Source organism: Rattus rattus, chromosome 5 (genome assembly GCF_011064425.1).
Source record: "Rattus rattus isolate New Zealand chromosome 5, Rrattus_CSIRO_v1, whole genome shotgun sequence".
Classification (NCBI taxonomy): domain Eukaryota; kingdom Metazoa; phylum Chordata; class Mammalia; order Rodentia; family Muridae; genus Rattus; species Rattus rattus.
In genome coordinates, this window is record NC_046158.1 from 110,464,107 (window position 1) to 110,479,739 (window position 15,633).

General features: G+C 47.2%; 1 protein-coding gene across 1 annotated transcript in view; it reads right to left on the bottom strand.

Annotated features, from left to right (window-relative positions):
* C5H20orf194 (chromosome 5 C20orf194 homolog) overlaps positions 1-15,633 on the bottom strand; it is a 132,125-nt gene that overhangs the window by 19,670 nt on the left and 96,822 nt on the right. Inside the window, exons 22-29 of the mRNA XM_032904223.1 lie at positions 14,790-14,936; positions 13,001-13,089; positions 11,977-12,075; positions 11,596-11,713; positions 10,558-10,646; positions 9,501-9,659; positions 4,399-4,524; positions 1,131-1,168 (exon numbers count right to left, since the gene is read on the bottom strand). Coding sequence (XP_032760114.1) covers positions 1,131-1,168; positions 4,399-4,524; positions 9,501-9,659; positions 10,558-10,646; positions 11,596-11,713; positions 11,977-12,075; positions 13,001-13,089; positions 14,790-14,936 — 865 coding nt within the window. The remainder of the gene's footprint in view (positions 1-1,130; positions 1,169-4,398; positions 4,525-9,500; positions 9,660-10,557; positions 10,647-11,595; positions 11,714-11,976; positions 12,076-13,000; positions 13,090-14,789; positions 14,937-15,633) is intronic.

Genomic DNA, 15,633 nt, shown 5'->3' on the forward strand with positions numbered 1-15,633 from the left:
CAGAACCCGGGACCAGAAGGCCTCCCTTCTTCTCCAATGCTCTCTCCAAGTCCAGCTCTCCCCAGTGTTCCTAGTCCTCTAACTAGAAAGCAGAGGCATCCTGAATATCTCTTTTCCAATTTATGCCCTACAACTACTTTGTCAACAGGTCCTATGAACTGAACCGGGTGTTGTGGTGCACACCTTTAATCCCAGCACTTGGGAGGCAGAGACAGGTAATTTGAGGTCAGCGGGTCTACAGAGTGAGTTCTAGGACAACCAGGGCTACTCTGACTTGAAAAACCAAACCACAACCAACAAACTCAACAAATCCTGAATCTACCGGATTACACATTATGGATAGATCCAGACAGCCTTCATTTCACTCTCACCGCTGAAGGCAGGTGTGACAGTTTATTCTGCTCTCAGCATGTGGGAGGTAGAGGCAGGAGGATCATGAGTCCCAGGCTCACTTGGGCTACACAGTAATTTGAAGCCAGGTGGGACTGTATGAGACTCTGTCTCAAAAAAGCGAAGGGGACTGCCTCTACTTGGCATACCAAGTCCAGCAGGAACATTCTTCCTTCTTAGCCTCCTGCCTGCACAACAGCCTGCTCAGCTGTCTGCTAAGACAGCAGTTTTTCCTGTCCCTGTGGACTGGCAATGGGATCAGCGGGGCACAAGTATGCTGGGGACACCAAGTTGTTTTCTTCTGTCACATATCTGCTTGCTGGGCTGATTCAGAAAACTCAACCTAACAAACACATCCCTAGTCAGCACCGCCCCCAGGCACATCCCTGGCCACCCCTCCCCCACACACCCCAGGCTCATCCCCTGAGAGCACTGAGCAGCTCAGCAGCACTGCAGGGAATTTATCATTTATTCTGGATCTCCAGGACCCCTAAGGATCTTGCTGATTTAGAGGTTCCATTTACTGATCATTGGCTGCAAGGCCAGGGAAGCTTCTGCTGCTGCTGGGGGGCTTTAGTACATTAAAAGAGAAATTCTGGAGGACATATGTCTACCCAGCCAGACACAAGGAAGTTGCCAGAGTTTTCCCTGGAACAATTCCATATACTGTAGATATCAGAAAGGCAACAAATATCAGAATGTGACGGGCATATAAACAGGAAGTTGAACATATTGCTTACCTTGTGAACACTGGTCAAGACATTTAGGAAAGAGAAATCTAAAGAGAAAAAAAATATTTCAGAACCATTTATTTCAAAGTGATCATTATTTCCTACAAAAGCATGGGTCTGGGAGACAACGCAAGCAAAGAATAAGCTGTAGGTATCCCAGATACAACATAAGACACTGGAGCCCGTGTCCATGCAATTCCTACATGCCACACTGCAGGGAGGGCACTGGGAGCGCTGCACATCACAGGAAACAGAGAAAAAAGGCTGCCTCATCCAAGCTCCACCTTTGTAATTTCTGGGGGTCAGAGAAGCATTTATCATTGAGTTGCTGAATTACAACCTCAACCCAAGCTGGTCTTTTAGAAAATATATTGTTTGGGCTGGAGAGACGGCTTAGCAGATGAAGACACTGAGTGCTCTTCCAGAGGTCCCAGGTTTGATTCCTAGCACCCACATGGCAGCTCACAGACATCTGAAACTCTAGTTCCAGGGGATCCAACACCCTCTTCTGCCTTCAACGGGCCCTGCATGCATGTGGTACACATACTTATATGTAGGCAAAATACTCATAAATATAAAATAAAAGTAAATCTTTTAAAAAAAAAGCATTCCGGGGTTGGGGATTTAGCTCAGTGGTAGAGCACTTGCCTAGCAAGTGCAAGGCCCTGGGTTTGGTCCCCAGCTCCAAAAAAAAGAAAAAAGAAAAAAAAAAAAAAAAAAAAAAGCATTCCTTTTTGAGTAACAGGGACTGTGAAGGGAAAATGATTAGAGTTATAGCCATGGGACTCTACTAGGGGCCTCAGGGTCTAAGGTTCCATGCTTCTGTTCTGTAAAGTTACTTAGTACTTTGTCTGTGTGTCAGTGTGCACATGCATGCACGTGTGCCTTTCCCTGCTGAGCCACCTTGCTGGCCCTAATATGCTTCCCTTCTTTTTTCTTTTTTGTTGTCATCATCGCTGTTCTTGTTTTGGAGGGTCTCTCTGTGTAGCTCTGGCTATCTTAGAGCTCACTCTGTAGACTAGGCTAGCCTTGAACCCACAGAGAAGAGAGCCTCCTGTCTCTGCATCCTGAGCACTGGGACTGAAGGCTTGTGCTACCATGGCTGGCCTTGTCATGCTTTTCTGCATCCCTTTATGTGCAAGCTATGGCCTCAGTTCTCTTTACTCTTTTACTCACAAAGTGTTGGGACAATGAGATCCAGGGCACTCTGCATTCTGGGAAAACTGAACTCAGCCCAGTCTGCCTCTCAGAACAGAAGCAGAAGACTAACTGGACAGAGGGAGGAGGAGGTGGGAAGATCCAAGTGAGAGTTCACATCAGGCATGATGGCACATGCCTGAAACAGGAAGTATTTGGGAAGCTGAGGCAGCAGGCCTTTTCCCTTTCAAATCGAGACTGAGATCAGCAGGGCTTCCAGAGGCCCATTTCCAAAACACTGATACAAACAAAAACCAAACAAGATGGAGCTGGTCTTTATCTCTTCAGTATGGAGAAGAAAAAAATTCACACTCCCAAAATACAGATCTGGAATGGTGGTGCATGCCTTTAATCCAGGCACTTGGGGTGGCAGAGACAGGTAGAACTCTGAGCCTAATCTACAGTCTGGGCTACATAGTAGAACCCTGTCTCAAAAAAATAAAAATAAATAATTAAAATTAAAATAAGAAACACAATTCCAATGTTATAATACTCCTCTTAGAGAGGGGACTGACCACCGTTGAGAGGAGCTGCCTTGTATCAAGTCCCCACTGAGGACACGAAGGGACACTAGCATCTTGCCCCAGGCCTTCCACACAGGAGGCCTCTCTGGGTCCACAGAGCTCTAAGGCTCTGAGTCAGCTCGTATGGTGCTTAGGAGCACAAACCACAGCCGCTCACATACCATATGATCCGGATTTGGTGACTCCTATTTTAGGCTGTGAATCCAGTGATTTTGCCTAACTCTCATGGTTTGTTCCTTAAGATTCTAGGAGGAACTCCTGTGTGCTAAAAGCAGGGCCAAAAGACCAGGAACAAAGACAGAGGCTACACCAGAGACTCTGACTTCATTGTGGGGTATCAGAAGTGTCTGTGTCATTAAGTACCGTCATTTTGAAGTTCAATCACGTAGGCCCTTCATGAGACCTGCCTCCTTTCTCATAGCAGCCCTTGGCAATTCACAAAGATTTTCCACAAGGCATCATATCCTGTTACAGGCTGGACATGAGACCTCTGACGTGGGAAGAGACCAGTAAATTGCTGATGTAAAAGCTGGAGGAGATAAACTCACAGACCCCTGCCTGCCTCTGTCTCTCAAGTGCTGGGATTACCACTGTGTCAAAGACTTTCTTCTTAATCCAACTAAGGATATTGGTGTTTTTTTTTTTTTTTTTTTTTTTTTTTTTTTTTCAGAGCTGGGGACCGAACCCAGGGCCTTGTGCTTGCTAGGCAAGCGCTTTACCACTGAGCTAAATCCCCAACCCCTCTTTTTTTGTTGTTTGAGAAAAGGTTTCTTGTGGCCTAGATGGCTTCTGTATTTAAATATTCATGCAATTTAGCTTTACTTTTATATTTAAATGGCTATCCACTTAGCCCATTATCATCTTATAAACTATGTCTGTGGCACACTCATATGTAGGCAGACTCACTGCTTGTTCGTTTTGCTCTTTTGAGTCAGGGTCTAGGCTGGCCTTGAGCACCTACTTAGTCATCAAGTACTTCTTCCTTTGAGACAGAGTCTCATTTCAACTTAAGTTGGCTTCTAACTAGTGATCTTCTCATCCCTGCCTCCTGAGTGCTGGGATTATAGACCTTTAGCCACTCCATTTAGCTTTTCTCAGATTTATTTATTTTCTCCCTCCTCTCATTACTTTCCTCCTCTTTTCTTTCTGTTCCCTTCTTTCCTTTTTTTTTTTTTTTTTTTAGCATTGCATGGGACTGAACCCAAAACCCTCCACACAGATCCTTCAGGAACACTTCCTATGCACTAAGCACTGAAAAGACAAGGCTCCTGTTCTCGCAGGGCTGAGTGAAGCCTGTCTTCTTCTTCTTTTTTTTTTTTTTTTTTTTTCTTTTTTTCAGAGCTGGGGACGGAACCCAGGGCCTTACGCTTGCTAGGCAAGCGCTCTACCACTGAGCTAAATCCCCAACCCCGAAGCCTGTCTTCTGTATCTCACTCATTATGTGGCTGCACCAGCCAAGCCTGCATACAGACCTGTCTCATTCTGGTGGGGAGGTAAACTCACTGCCGCTGACGTCAGGGCCACACCATGGGCTGGAGGCGGTCCTAAGTGTCTACCTGTGCTCCATGTAGCAGCTCAGGGGCTCCACACACACTGTGACAGCACCAATGGTGAAGTAGGACTTGACGTTTGGATCTGGGTGAGTCTGCAGGGCTTGGACCACATCAATGACATCTGTGTAGCTAAAGGAAGAAAGATGGTTAGCTTCCTTTAGAATAGGGAAGTGAGGAGAACTGAGCGCTGAGTGGGTGAGGGCTGAAGGGAGACCCACGGAGTCCCTTGCGTTAGCCGGTTTTGTGATTAGAACCCCTAGAATCCAGTGCTTCTGCATTCCCAAGTTCTTTCCGTTCCCCTCAGAGGAAGAGTGGGTGCAGGAGCCAACCAGTTCCGGAGATTAGAACCTAGCGACGGGGCTCTGAGGCGGACTGTGTTTTCTTGTCATAACGCAGGGGCTCTGCCAGACTCTGTTTTCTTTAGTTCTTTCCCCGTCTCCTCCCATTTCACAAGGTCATCAGATCCACCAAACACCATTTCTCTTCCCATCTCTGCCTGGATCTCCCTCCGATCTTGATTTACAGAACCAGTCTGATGTCTTCCCTTAGGAGCGAGGGTTTGTAATCCAAACCCTCATGCAGGCTCCTCCCAAGTTCCTGTTATTCTAAGCCCAGGGGACTTTACTCTTTCAGATGCTGGGCCAAAAGATCCTGGTCCTCTGTGACTCCATTTTCTCTTGGCCTCAGCATAACCCTGAAAGAGACCACTGCTCACACTCCACTGCGTCCAGGCTGCTACCGTACTTTACCTCAGACACCCCAGTGGTCTCCCAGATGCTCCCCTACTTTTGTCCTGCCTTGATGCAAACTGTTCTCAACGCAGAGGTTAGAGGGCTCTGCTAAGCCCTGTGACAGATCCAGTTACTGCTCTGCCCAAACCCTTCAGTGGTTTTCATCTCAGAGCAGAAGCTGAGGCCCTTACAGAGGGCCAGGCAGCCATCTGACCTCTCAGAGCAGGGGAATTCCTTACTTATCCCAGCCTGTCCCCTAATCCCAGCACACTGGCCTCCTGGATCGTCAGAACATGCCGGGCATACCTCTACTCTGCTCCTCAGGCTGGGAAGCTTTCCCTCTACTCTGCTCCTCAGGCTGGGAAGCTTTCCCTCTACTCTGCTCCTCAGGCTGGGATGCTCTTTTCTTTTCTTCGGCATCCGCCTGCCTGGCTTCCTTCTGGTTTCTGCTCAGTGTCACTTTGTTGGGGTCTGTGGTGCTGGGGATGAACTCAGTGTTGCACACCCTAGTTGAGTGCTCTACCTCTGAGCTTCCTTGAGTGGCATCTTCGGGAGACATCTTGTGCCTTTACAGACACTGTAGTCATGGTGATGCTCCTTGTACCCCTGTGTCTCCCTCCCACACCGACTGTCAGTGGCAGACTCTCCTTGATGCTCTCCTTGTGTGCTTCTTGGGTCTCGCCTTTGCCTCACTTTCCACACCTCACTAAGGTGTCTGTTCAGTGTTACAATCTCTGAAGCCTAAAGCAATACAGATCAATAGACTGGACATCCGACCTCCATCAGACCTTGAGGCTGCTCTAAGAAGGGGCCTCCTCACCCTGCAGAGGACGGCAGTGTCCCACAGGACACAGACTATTATCAAAGGTTCTGAGTCTATGGAGAGACATTAAACCGATGGCAGTCTGACAGGTCAGGTGGCCCTGTGCTTGTGTGGGTCTTAGGGAGACCAGTGGTGGGTGGGGAGTGGGTGCAGCCTGCCAGAGCTATGTCCTGAGTTCCCGTGATCAACTCACCTGTAAAAAGGCCCTTGGCTTTATCCCAGATTAGAACATCGTCCTCAGCCCTGCCCAATCATCAGAGACTCAGGGAGAACAGGCCATGCTAAGTTCTAGAGTTTCCCCATGGGAGTTTGGCTGTTTGAGTGTTATTTACTTGTTTTTCATTTTAGAGAGACTCTTGCTGTGTAGCCATAGGTGGCTTGGAACTTGCTACCTAGAACATGTTGGCCTTGAACTTGTGGAATCCTGCTTTAGCCTCCAAAGTGTAAGGATTACAGGGTTTTGTCACTATACCTGGCTTTGCACTATGGTTGGCTTGCTCAAGAAACTGCTGAGTGAGTCTTGGCTGGCCCCTGCTCCCTGGCTGCTCTCCTTGGACATGTACATCCGTATCCAGTGCAGTGCTTGTGTGGGCCTGGGTGCAGAGAACCCCAACACTGCTTCCATGTATATATGTGTAGTGTGTACATGGTGTAAGGGGAAGGAACCTGAGGCCTTTACAGCAACACATCTGAAAATAAAGGATTTCCGAGGGGAAAGGACTTCTGAGAGTGAGGCTAGCATGGGTCAGGTAACAAGATGCCGGTCCGCTAAGGCTATGGAACAAGGCTGCTCTTTTCTTGTTTGTTTTATTTTAGGTGTATCAATTTTATGTCAAGATGGTTAAATTTCCAAAACAGAAGATCCCTTTTGTAACCATGTCTACTTTGCTATTGCCTACCCTATCCCTAAAAGCTTGGCAATTATACACCTGACTCTTAAAGGTAAAGGAGCAGGGGGTGTGGCTTAGTTGTTAGAGTAGAAGCAACAGTGTCACTGCCTGTACTAAACTGGGCATAGGGACACATGCCTATAACCCTGCATTTGGGATGTAGGTCACAAGTTCAGGGTTATCCTCAGCTACACTTGAGGTTAGCTCATAAGAAATGAGGCTCTGTCTCAAAAAATAGAACAGAAACAAATATCGTTTTTGAAACAATAGCTCTCATGCCTCTGGGATGGTGCTAAGCTGAGTAGAAACATGCTACTTTGGAAACTAAAGAAAGCTCTGTCTTATATCACAAGTTTTTCTCCAAAGACCTAAGGTGTGCTGATGATGGGGGAGCAAAGGAACTGGGGAGAAAGCTCGGCACCTGGGAGAGTTTGCTGTTCTTCCAGAGGTCCTGAGTTTGAGACTCAGAACTCACCCTGGGTAGCTCAGAGCCTCCTGTAACTCTAGCTCCAGAGGATCTGATGCTCTCCCTGGGCCTCTGTGAGCACCAGCATACACATGACATATATAGACACTCACATATAAAAAACCAAAACTCAGGGCTGGAGAGACAGCTCTGAGGTTCAGTTTCAAACACTTACATCATAGCCTTCAATAGTCTCTAACTTTAGTGCTAGGGGAATCTGATGCCCTCTTCTGGCCCCCATAGGGGCACATGGTACACATGCATACATACACGGAAGCAAAACACTCACACACATTAAAGAAAATCTTCAAAAAAGAAATCAGAGATCTACTGATGAAAACAGAAGCTGGATTTGAGAAACAAGTCAAGTGTTATGGTGCACGTGCAGCAGCCTAGACTACATAGTAAGACGAAAGAGAGAAAAACTCTTGATACGAGGAGCCCCCGCCATCTTCCTTACCAACAACTCAGTAACGCCCAGTGCCAAGGAGTAGCTTTACAAGCTATAGCAGGTAACTGTACATTACCTTTTGGATGAAAAAACTGGGTTGAATCTCCAGGTGCCTTAATAAAGAGTTGCAGCCCTTAGCTGCTATCCTCATATAATCCAGGCTGACGTGAACTCATTATGTAGCCAGAGGCTGATCTTCCCGATTCTACCTTACAAGTCCTGGATTTCTAAGTGTGTGCCATCATGGCTGGACATAGCTGTTCTACTGACTGGCATCCATTACAGTAGCCACTGAGGTCCCTCACATTCTGTGGTATGACTAGGTGAATGTTGGGTACATGTCCAACATTTTCACAAACCTACAGTCAGATAAGGAATCAAAAATATCTCTGAAATAATAGAAAATGGAAACGACTCTGGCTGTGTATACTGACAAACCCGCAAAGTCTCTTCCAGGTCCCCACTCCCAGTGACTCTGAGTTCTGGCAAGGGCAGAAGGTAGGGATGCTGGTTTGATCCATTCCTCTGACTAGTACAAGCAACAGAAAACAAACCAGATTCTCCCTTTGATGACCACATGGCCTAAAGGGCTGGCAGAAGGAAACTGCAGATGGGGTCAGACTGCAACAGGGTCTACGAGTGCAAGAAAGGCCCAAGAACGCACATTTGCACCTGCCTCCCTCCTCAGGAACGCCATCCCAGCTCCTTCTAGGTCCCCTCGTTACACCAGGAACCCAAACAGAGCTTTGGATCTGGGCCTATTCTTTACTGGAAACAACAGGCTGCTGCAAACACTAATTATTGTGAGGATAGCACAAAGGTTCTTTACAACCATAACACTAGAAACAAGCCCAGCCCTGTTCTGTTCTCCTGACCCAACACATTCCCTCTTGGGTCCAGGTGATAAAGGACTTTAAGGCAGTCCTCCATGGAAGGGTGGTGACCAGGAGTTCTCTGGAGCAGTGGGTAAAGCATTGGCTGTGCAAGCATGAGGATGCAAGTCTGGATTCTCAGCACTCAGGGCAAAAAAAGACACGGCTGTGCCCCCTGTAACCCCAGGGCTATGAGAGACAGACAGGAGGCAGCCAGCCTAGCTCCACTTTCAGTGTAAGACCCTGACTCAAAGGAGTAAGTCAGAGATATAGCACTGCCATGATGCAAAGGTGGGCACACAGGGATACACATATACACATACATCCATCTCCATAGCACACACACAGACACAGAGAGAGAGACAGGAGACAGAGAGACAGAGACAGGAGATCCACATTCCCTCTGACAATAATGATACTTACCAGGGACTTAGGACTTGAGTTAGAAAGTAGAAACTCCCTGCTCAATTGTACTCTGCAAATTTCTCACTGTGGGTCCCACGAAACTCTTCTGGAATAACTACTGGGAAATGGGCATGGCACTTATAAACTATGTAGGTACCACGTCTGCAATTCCAGAAGAGGGGGGAGTAGAACAGATGAGGCTCCCATGTCTAGACGGCAAGGTTAAACTACTCTCACTCTAAGAATTACTGGAGAACTTTTATGAGATCTCCTGATTCTTCACCTCTTGGAGATACTACAATATGGAAGCCAAACCAAAACACGTGCAGCCGTCAGTTCCCCTTAGCCATGCTATGGCAACAGCATCCTGGTCTTCCTGAGGAGTGTCGACAGCATTAGGGCACAGAGAAGGTAACAAGAAGCCGAGGCCCCCACCCTCACTTTCATTCCCAGGTCTCCACACTCACCCTTGCAGTGCTACCAGCAGCCTGGTCTTCTTGCGGATGTAGGCTGACTGGCGGGCAGAGCGGTTCTGTTGGGCTTCCAGGACACTGGAAAGGTATTTCTGGAAGTGGGCAGCATGGAAACATTCAGAGCTGTCCATGACTTGGCGGTATACCATCCATCTGGAAGCAACAAAGGTAATCTAAGCACAAGGCTACATACGGCTTGGTCCTGAGAAGTCAGTCATGGATGTAAATGTGACCAGTATTCTCAAAGATACGTTGCCAATGACTATGGAGAGAAGGCTACTGTGGCATCACAAAAAAAGACAGAGGGCACTAATTGGACTGGAAGTTCAGTAACCTGAAACCCAAATCCATGGAGTTTTTGATAGGAAATATCTTTTCACGGGGTGGGAGTGGGGGAAGACAGGTAATGCATGGCCCGGAAGCCTCCGCCGTGAGAGAGACTTCTGGCCAGGCAGTGATTTCCGGAATCAAATGGCTTTAGCTTCATGCTCCATAAAGCTAGTAAGAAATGGGAAGGTCAGGAATTCAGACTTTTAGAGTAAGAACCAGGAATGGTGGCACATGTCAATAACGCCAGCATCAGAGAGCGGGAGCAGGGCACTGCTAACCAGTTTGAGGTCGTTCTGGTTATTATCTCAGAGACAGAGGCAAGGTTGGGGAGAGGGAGCAGAGGGAAAAGAGGGATAAGGAAGGAAGAAGGGAGAGGGGGAGGGGGAGGGAAGAGGGAGGAAGAGAGAAGCACACACAAACTGGGCATTTGGAAGATGCAAGCAGAAAGATCAAGGATCCAATCCAAAGTCACCTTCAGCCTCAGCAGGTTCAAGGCTATCCTGAAGTAATAAAATTCTATCCCCTAAATAAAAAGAAAGCTTACAGGACAAAGTCCTAGATGTGAGGACCTGGTTAACCTGTAAATGTAGTGTAATGAAGAGACCATGGATGACTGCTGTGTCAGGAACGCCATGTTAAATGCCAGTAGATGTCTAATGCTTCCCCGCACCAGGGCAGGCCATGATCTCTTTCCCGAAGCAAACGGAGATGTCATACGAACCTGCCATACTCCTTATGCAGAGTGACCAGGAAAGCACAGAGCTTGCTAGCATGACAGCCTGGGAGACCAGTTACAATGCTGATGACGACCTACAGGAAAGAAAGCCATGTGAGTTTCTAATTCCACTGAGGAGTCCTGAAGAGAGAAAGAAACCCAAGTCCAGAGCAAGGCTTTGTGGGTTTGGACTTCAGCACGGCTGTTCATTAGCTCTCACTCAGATTTAGAGTGAATGGCAAAGTCTGAGGTCCTGGGTAGTTTTCTCTCAACTTGACAGGAGCCAGAGTCAAATGGGAAGAGGCATCTCAATTAAAAAAAGTCTCCATCAGATTGTCCAGTTGCTCTGCAAGAACAACCAGTGCTCTGAACCACTGAGCCATCTCTCCAGCCCTGGGTGTGGGCTTCCTAGGAGTCACCCAGCCAGGTGCTCTTATTTAAAGCCCAGTCCTGTAGCACTTTTTAAGTAAACTACCACAAGGTAGGCATTTTTCTTTTTGTTCTTTACCCTGTCATCTAAAGGAAAAATGGAGTGTTCTATGGAAGGGAAGGGCTGTCGGCCTTTCTGACGAGCACCTTACACTCCACAGAAACAACTATGGCGTACAGCTTCCAAAGGAATGGTGGATGAGGCAAGTGCTGGGAAATGTGAGGCAGGAGCACACTAAGGTCTATCCTGGGGAAGAAAATGCTCATCCTGGTGACCACAATATGGGCAGCCTTCCCTCTTTTAACAAGACATGGTGTCATACACTAGTAGGTTCAGTCATTGTCACAACCACAAAGAACTGACAGTCTGAGAACACACAGGGAGAGTTTAAAAGACCTGGAGAAGCAAGGAGGGTTTGGCAAGATGTCACGGTGTGTCCCTGTCATGGGGTCTGGCCTGACAGTCTGTGCACAAAGTGGGTTTCCTGTGTCTCGTTATCTGTACTTGGGGAAGGGGACACACTTATGGAAGGACTCCACCTAGGCCCTGGTAATTGATGCAGGCCTGCAGATTATCCCACTATAAACTCCCAGCAGGCTGGTGAACTCTTCTACCTTGTCACTCTCTAATCTGTGAGTGGGGCTGGTCTCAGCTTGCTGCAGCAGGCTAAGAAGATGGGCTCGCATCACAGGCTCCTGACCAATGCTGCCAAGGGCAAAATGCTGGAGAAACCTAGAAAAACAAAGACAACTGTCACATCACTGTCACCAGCCTCTTTTGACATGTCCACTCATATTAGTAACTTCTTACCTAAGTGCTAAAACATAACCCTTAGAGAGATTCTTTCTATGATATATATGTGTATGTGGCAGGTGACTACCCTTTCCAGGCGTAAGAAGCTATAATGAAGGAGCTCAGAAAGGACCAACACTGAGTCCTCCTACGTTTCAAAAGCTGAAACAGTAAACGTCTAGAGCTACATGGTTAGAACTCACCGGTCCAACTCAGGGAGTTTAGCTGAGAGCAGTTTTGGGGAGCTCCAGTCCTGTGCAGGATGGCTCAGGGCACTGAAGAGCTTCTGTGCATTGGAGTACCTAGATCACCAAGGGCCGATTAGTGCTGCACCTCCCAAAGCAAAGGCACCTTACACAGCTAGTTCCAAGGTCTCCAAGCCAGAAACATAACAGTCAATACCTCCCAAGTAAGTACTGCACTGACTTAGAGCCGGGTGCCAGTGTGTGGCAGCTGTTATGCCTGTCATGCCTGTCATGCCCATACAAGGCTGGTCTTGGTTTTGGGGTTTTTTGACAAGGTCTCAGTTGTAATTCTGAGTTACAGTGGTTTGAGGAGATGTCCCCTAAAAGTCTTGGGCATCTGAATACTTAAGCCCCCAGTTGGTGGCTGTTTGGGGAGAAGGAAAGAGGTCTTGCTGGAGATACGCCATCGCTCTCTCCGCCTCCTGTCTGTAGTCTGAGATGTGTGAGCTCGGAGCTGCTGTTCTAGCCAGCTGCTGCCCAAATCCACCATCATGGACTCTTCATTCCTCTGGAATCATAAGCCCAAATAAATCCTTCCTTCTGTAAACTGTTCATGGTATTATCACAGCATCAGAAATCTCAAAAAGACATCACAAGATTTACTCCTCCCCCTCTACCTTTCTAGAGTCTCAAGTAGCCTAGGCTAGCCTCCAAGTTGTTACATAGCTGAGTATGATCTTGAGCTTCTGCTCTTCCTGCCTCTACCTCTCAAGTACGGAATTACAGGAATGGGTGACCATGCTACTTATGCATGCCAGGCAAGTGCTCTTCCAACTGGGCCACATCCTCAGCTTGGATTTCATCTGTCTGTCTGTCTGTTTCCTCAAGCATACCTACCACCTACGTGTGGGCAACAGTGACATGACTATAGGCCCTTTCAGAAGCCAAGACCCCTCTGTTACATAACGTGAGTCACCCTGCAGAGAAAGCACACCCACAAAGCTTAGGGAATCCAGCACAAACACTGGGGACAGCCACTTACAATTTCTTTTGTTCCACAGATAATCCATCCTCCTGGATCACTTTTAAAGAAAGCCCTGAGTTATCTTGCTGTTGCCAAGAGGAGAAGACCTAAACAAAACAGAATTTAAACAAAGAACACTTTAAAGCCTAACAGGATATAGAATGCACAGGGGACCCGATGACGGCTGAAAATCAACACTGTTCATGCAGAGAACAACATCATTACAAACAATCTGGCTTCAAATGACACCGGAAAGCAATTCTGTTCAGTGCTTTTCAGAGCCAGAAATGCCTTTCTGGGTTCCTGTCCTCACAGACTGTGACCTTCAAGAAGTAGGAAGCCTGGAATAAGGTGTCAGGAACACTGTTCTTGCTGCAAGAGCATGTTCCTCCTTGGTGGCAGGACCAGCAGGCAGTGGTGGCCTCAGGGGCAAAGGGACACCTGAAAGGAATGCTTTAACCTATGTCTAGGTTCCCAGGAGCAGTGCAAGCATGAGCAGGTGGCAGGCAGGAAGGCCCAGCAGGAAGGGGGGACACAGCATGATGAGATCTCTTCAGCTTTGTCCCCTGTATTCTATGGTTGTCCTGAAGAAGGGATGCTGCTCATAAGGTGATCCACATCCTTTCAGGAAGCTCTACCAGTCATGATCTGAGTCACTATTCTGGCTATGGCTTCGTCTCTAAGTACATCACATAATCCATTCATTCTTTCTCCCCTTTCCACACCCTATGTTAGAAACAGCATCTCCTATAGCCCAAGATGGCCTCATGCTTGCTCTGTAGCTGAGGTTGGTCTTAGAACTCCTGATATTCCTGCCCTACCTGCAAAGTGCTGGAATTATAGTCATGTGCCACTATACCTTATGGAGCCATGGAATCCGTGGTCGGTCCCTTCCCTTATAGAATATGTACTGAGCACAACTGTGAGCAAACTACCATGTAGAGCCATTTACAAAGGCAGGGAGCGAACTGCAGTCCACAGAGGAGAGCATAGGGTAGGATAGTGAGCTCGGGCTTGTTACTGAACATGAGAGGGGACAAGCAGATTTCATTTCTGTAGGCTCCCATCCCTCACCACTCAAAACACCTGCAATGTTTCCATTCCCTAAATCTTCAACATTGTTTTTAATCTTTTTGTTGTTATTTATGCTTTTAGAGAGTGTCTTACATAGCTCAGGCTGGCCTTGAACTCCTTATCTACCTAAGGTCAGCCTTGAACTCCTGATCCTCTTGCCTCTGCCTCCTAGGTACTAGGATTACAAGTTTGCACTACCACACCTGGCTATAACTATCACTTTAATGACATCACTGTTAGTTCTTTCTAATTAAAAAAAAGAAAAAACAAACACCAAACATTTATAGTTATTTGTACAGGTGTTTTGCCTGTATGTTTGGCACCACATGTGTGTACTGCCCTCAGAGGCCAGAAAAGGGCACTGGATCTCCTGGACTGGAGTTATAGATGGTTGTGAGCCACCATGTGGGTGATGAAAATCAAACCACAGTCCTTTACAAGAGTGGCAGACTCTTCACCACTGAGTCATTTCTTCAGGCCCCCACTCTGTATCTTTTCTGGAGACAGGGTCTTACCATGTGGCTTTAGGTGGCCTAAAATTCACTATGGAGACCAGGTAGGCCTCAAATTCACAAGAGATCCATCTGCCTCTGCCTCCCAAATGCTGGGAATAAAGGAATAAGCCACTACTGACTTTAAATCATCATTAATTTGTTCTAAGGCACCATCTTACCATTTAAATTGCTATGAGGAAAAAAAGGTATCTATTTTGTTAATTAATAACAGATGTTACCTCTGAGTAAAATGCTTGATAAATCTTTGATCTGGGGAAAAGGGCAATCATCAGGAAATTGCTTGATCCATGGAAATGAACTGGGAGATGAGGAAGGATGGAGCTTCGGAAGTCTATGAGAAGAGCAGCCACCACGCTGGTGGAATCCTGGAAAGAGAAGGAGGAGGAGCTTCAGAGAGCCATCTTCAGGATCTCAGTCCCGCTGGTGTCAGCACACATAGGACAACTGCCTTTCAGTTATTCCCAGTTATTATTTAATGAATTTAGAAACAGACTTGCTCTCCAACTCCCACCTACAGGAGAAAAAAGACCACTACAGGGTCTTTTACTTGGAGGGGCATGGTCTCACCAAGGACCCAAGCAGCTTTGAACTCACAATCCTCTTGCCTCAGTTTCTCAAACAGCTGGGATCAGAGGCATGCGTTGTCCCACTGGCTTCGATATACATTTTCCCAAACTAAAAATGCCACTTCCTTCTAAGGTGTTGGTTTAGGGGATGGGAGAGATTTGAGTGTGGTTTGTGAAGTCCAGGTCGGATGCAGCTCACCGTGGCGTAGAGGATGACCTTGCATTTTTGATAGGCTTGGGTCACCTCTCCCAGGTAAGGTATTCATTTCTCATCATAGAAAGCATTTCTGCCACTCAGTGGGTTGTTGTTCGTTCTTCCGAGTCTCCTTTGATGCACAGATTTTTAAATTTATCTTTATTTTTTTGAGAAGGGTTTTGCTATGTAGCCTTGACTCACCTGAACTCACAGTGAGCCTCCTGCCTCAGCCTCCAACAGACAAATGTCATCAAGCTCAGCTAGCACATTTTTTAAGAATTATCTGAGCCTGTGAGATGG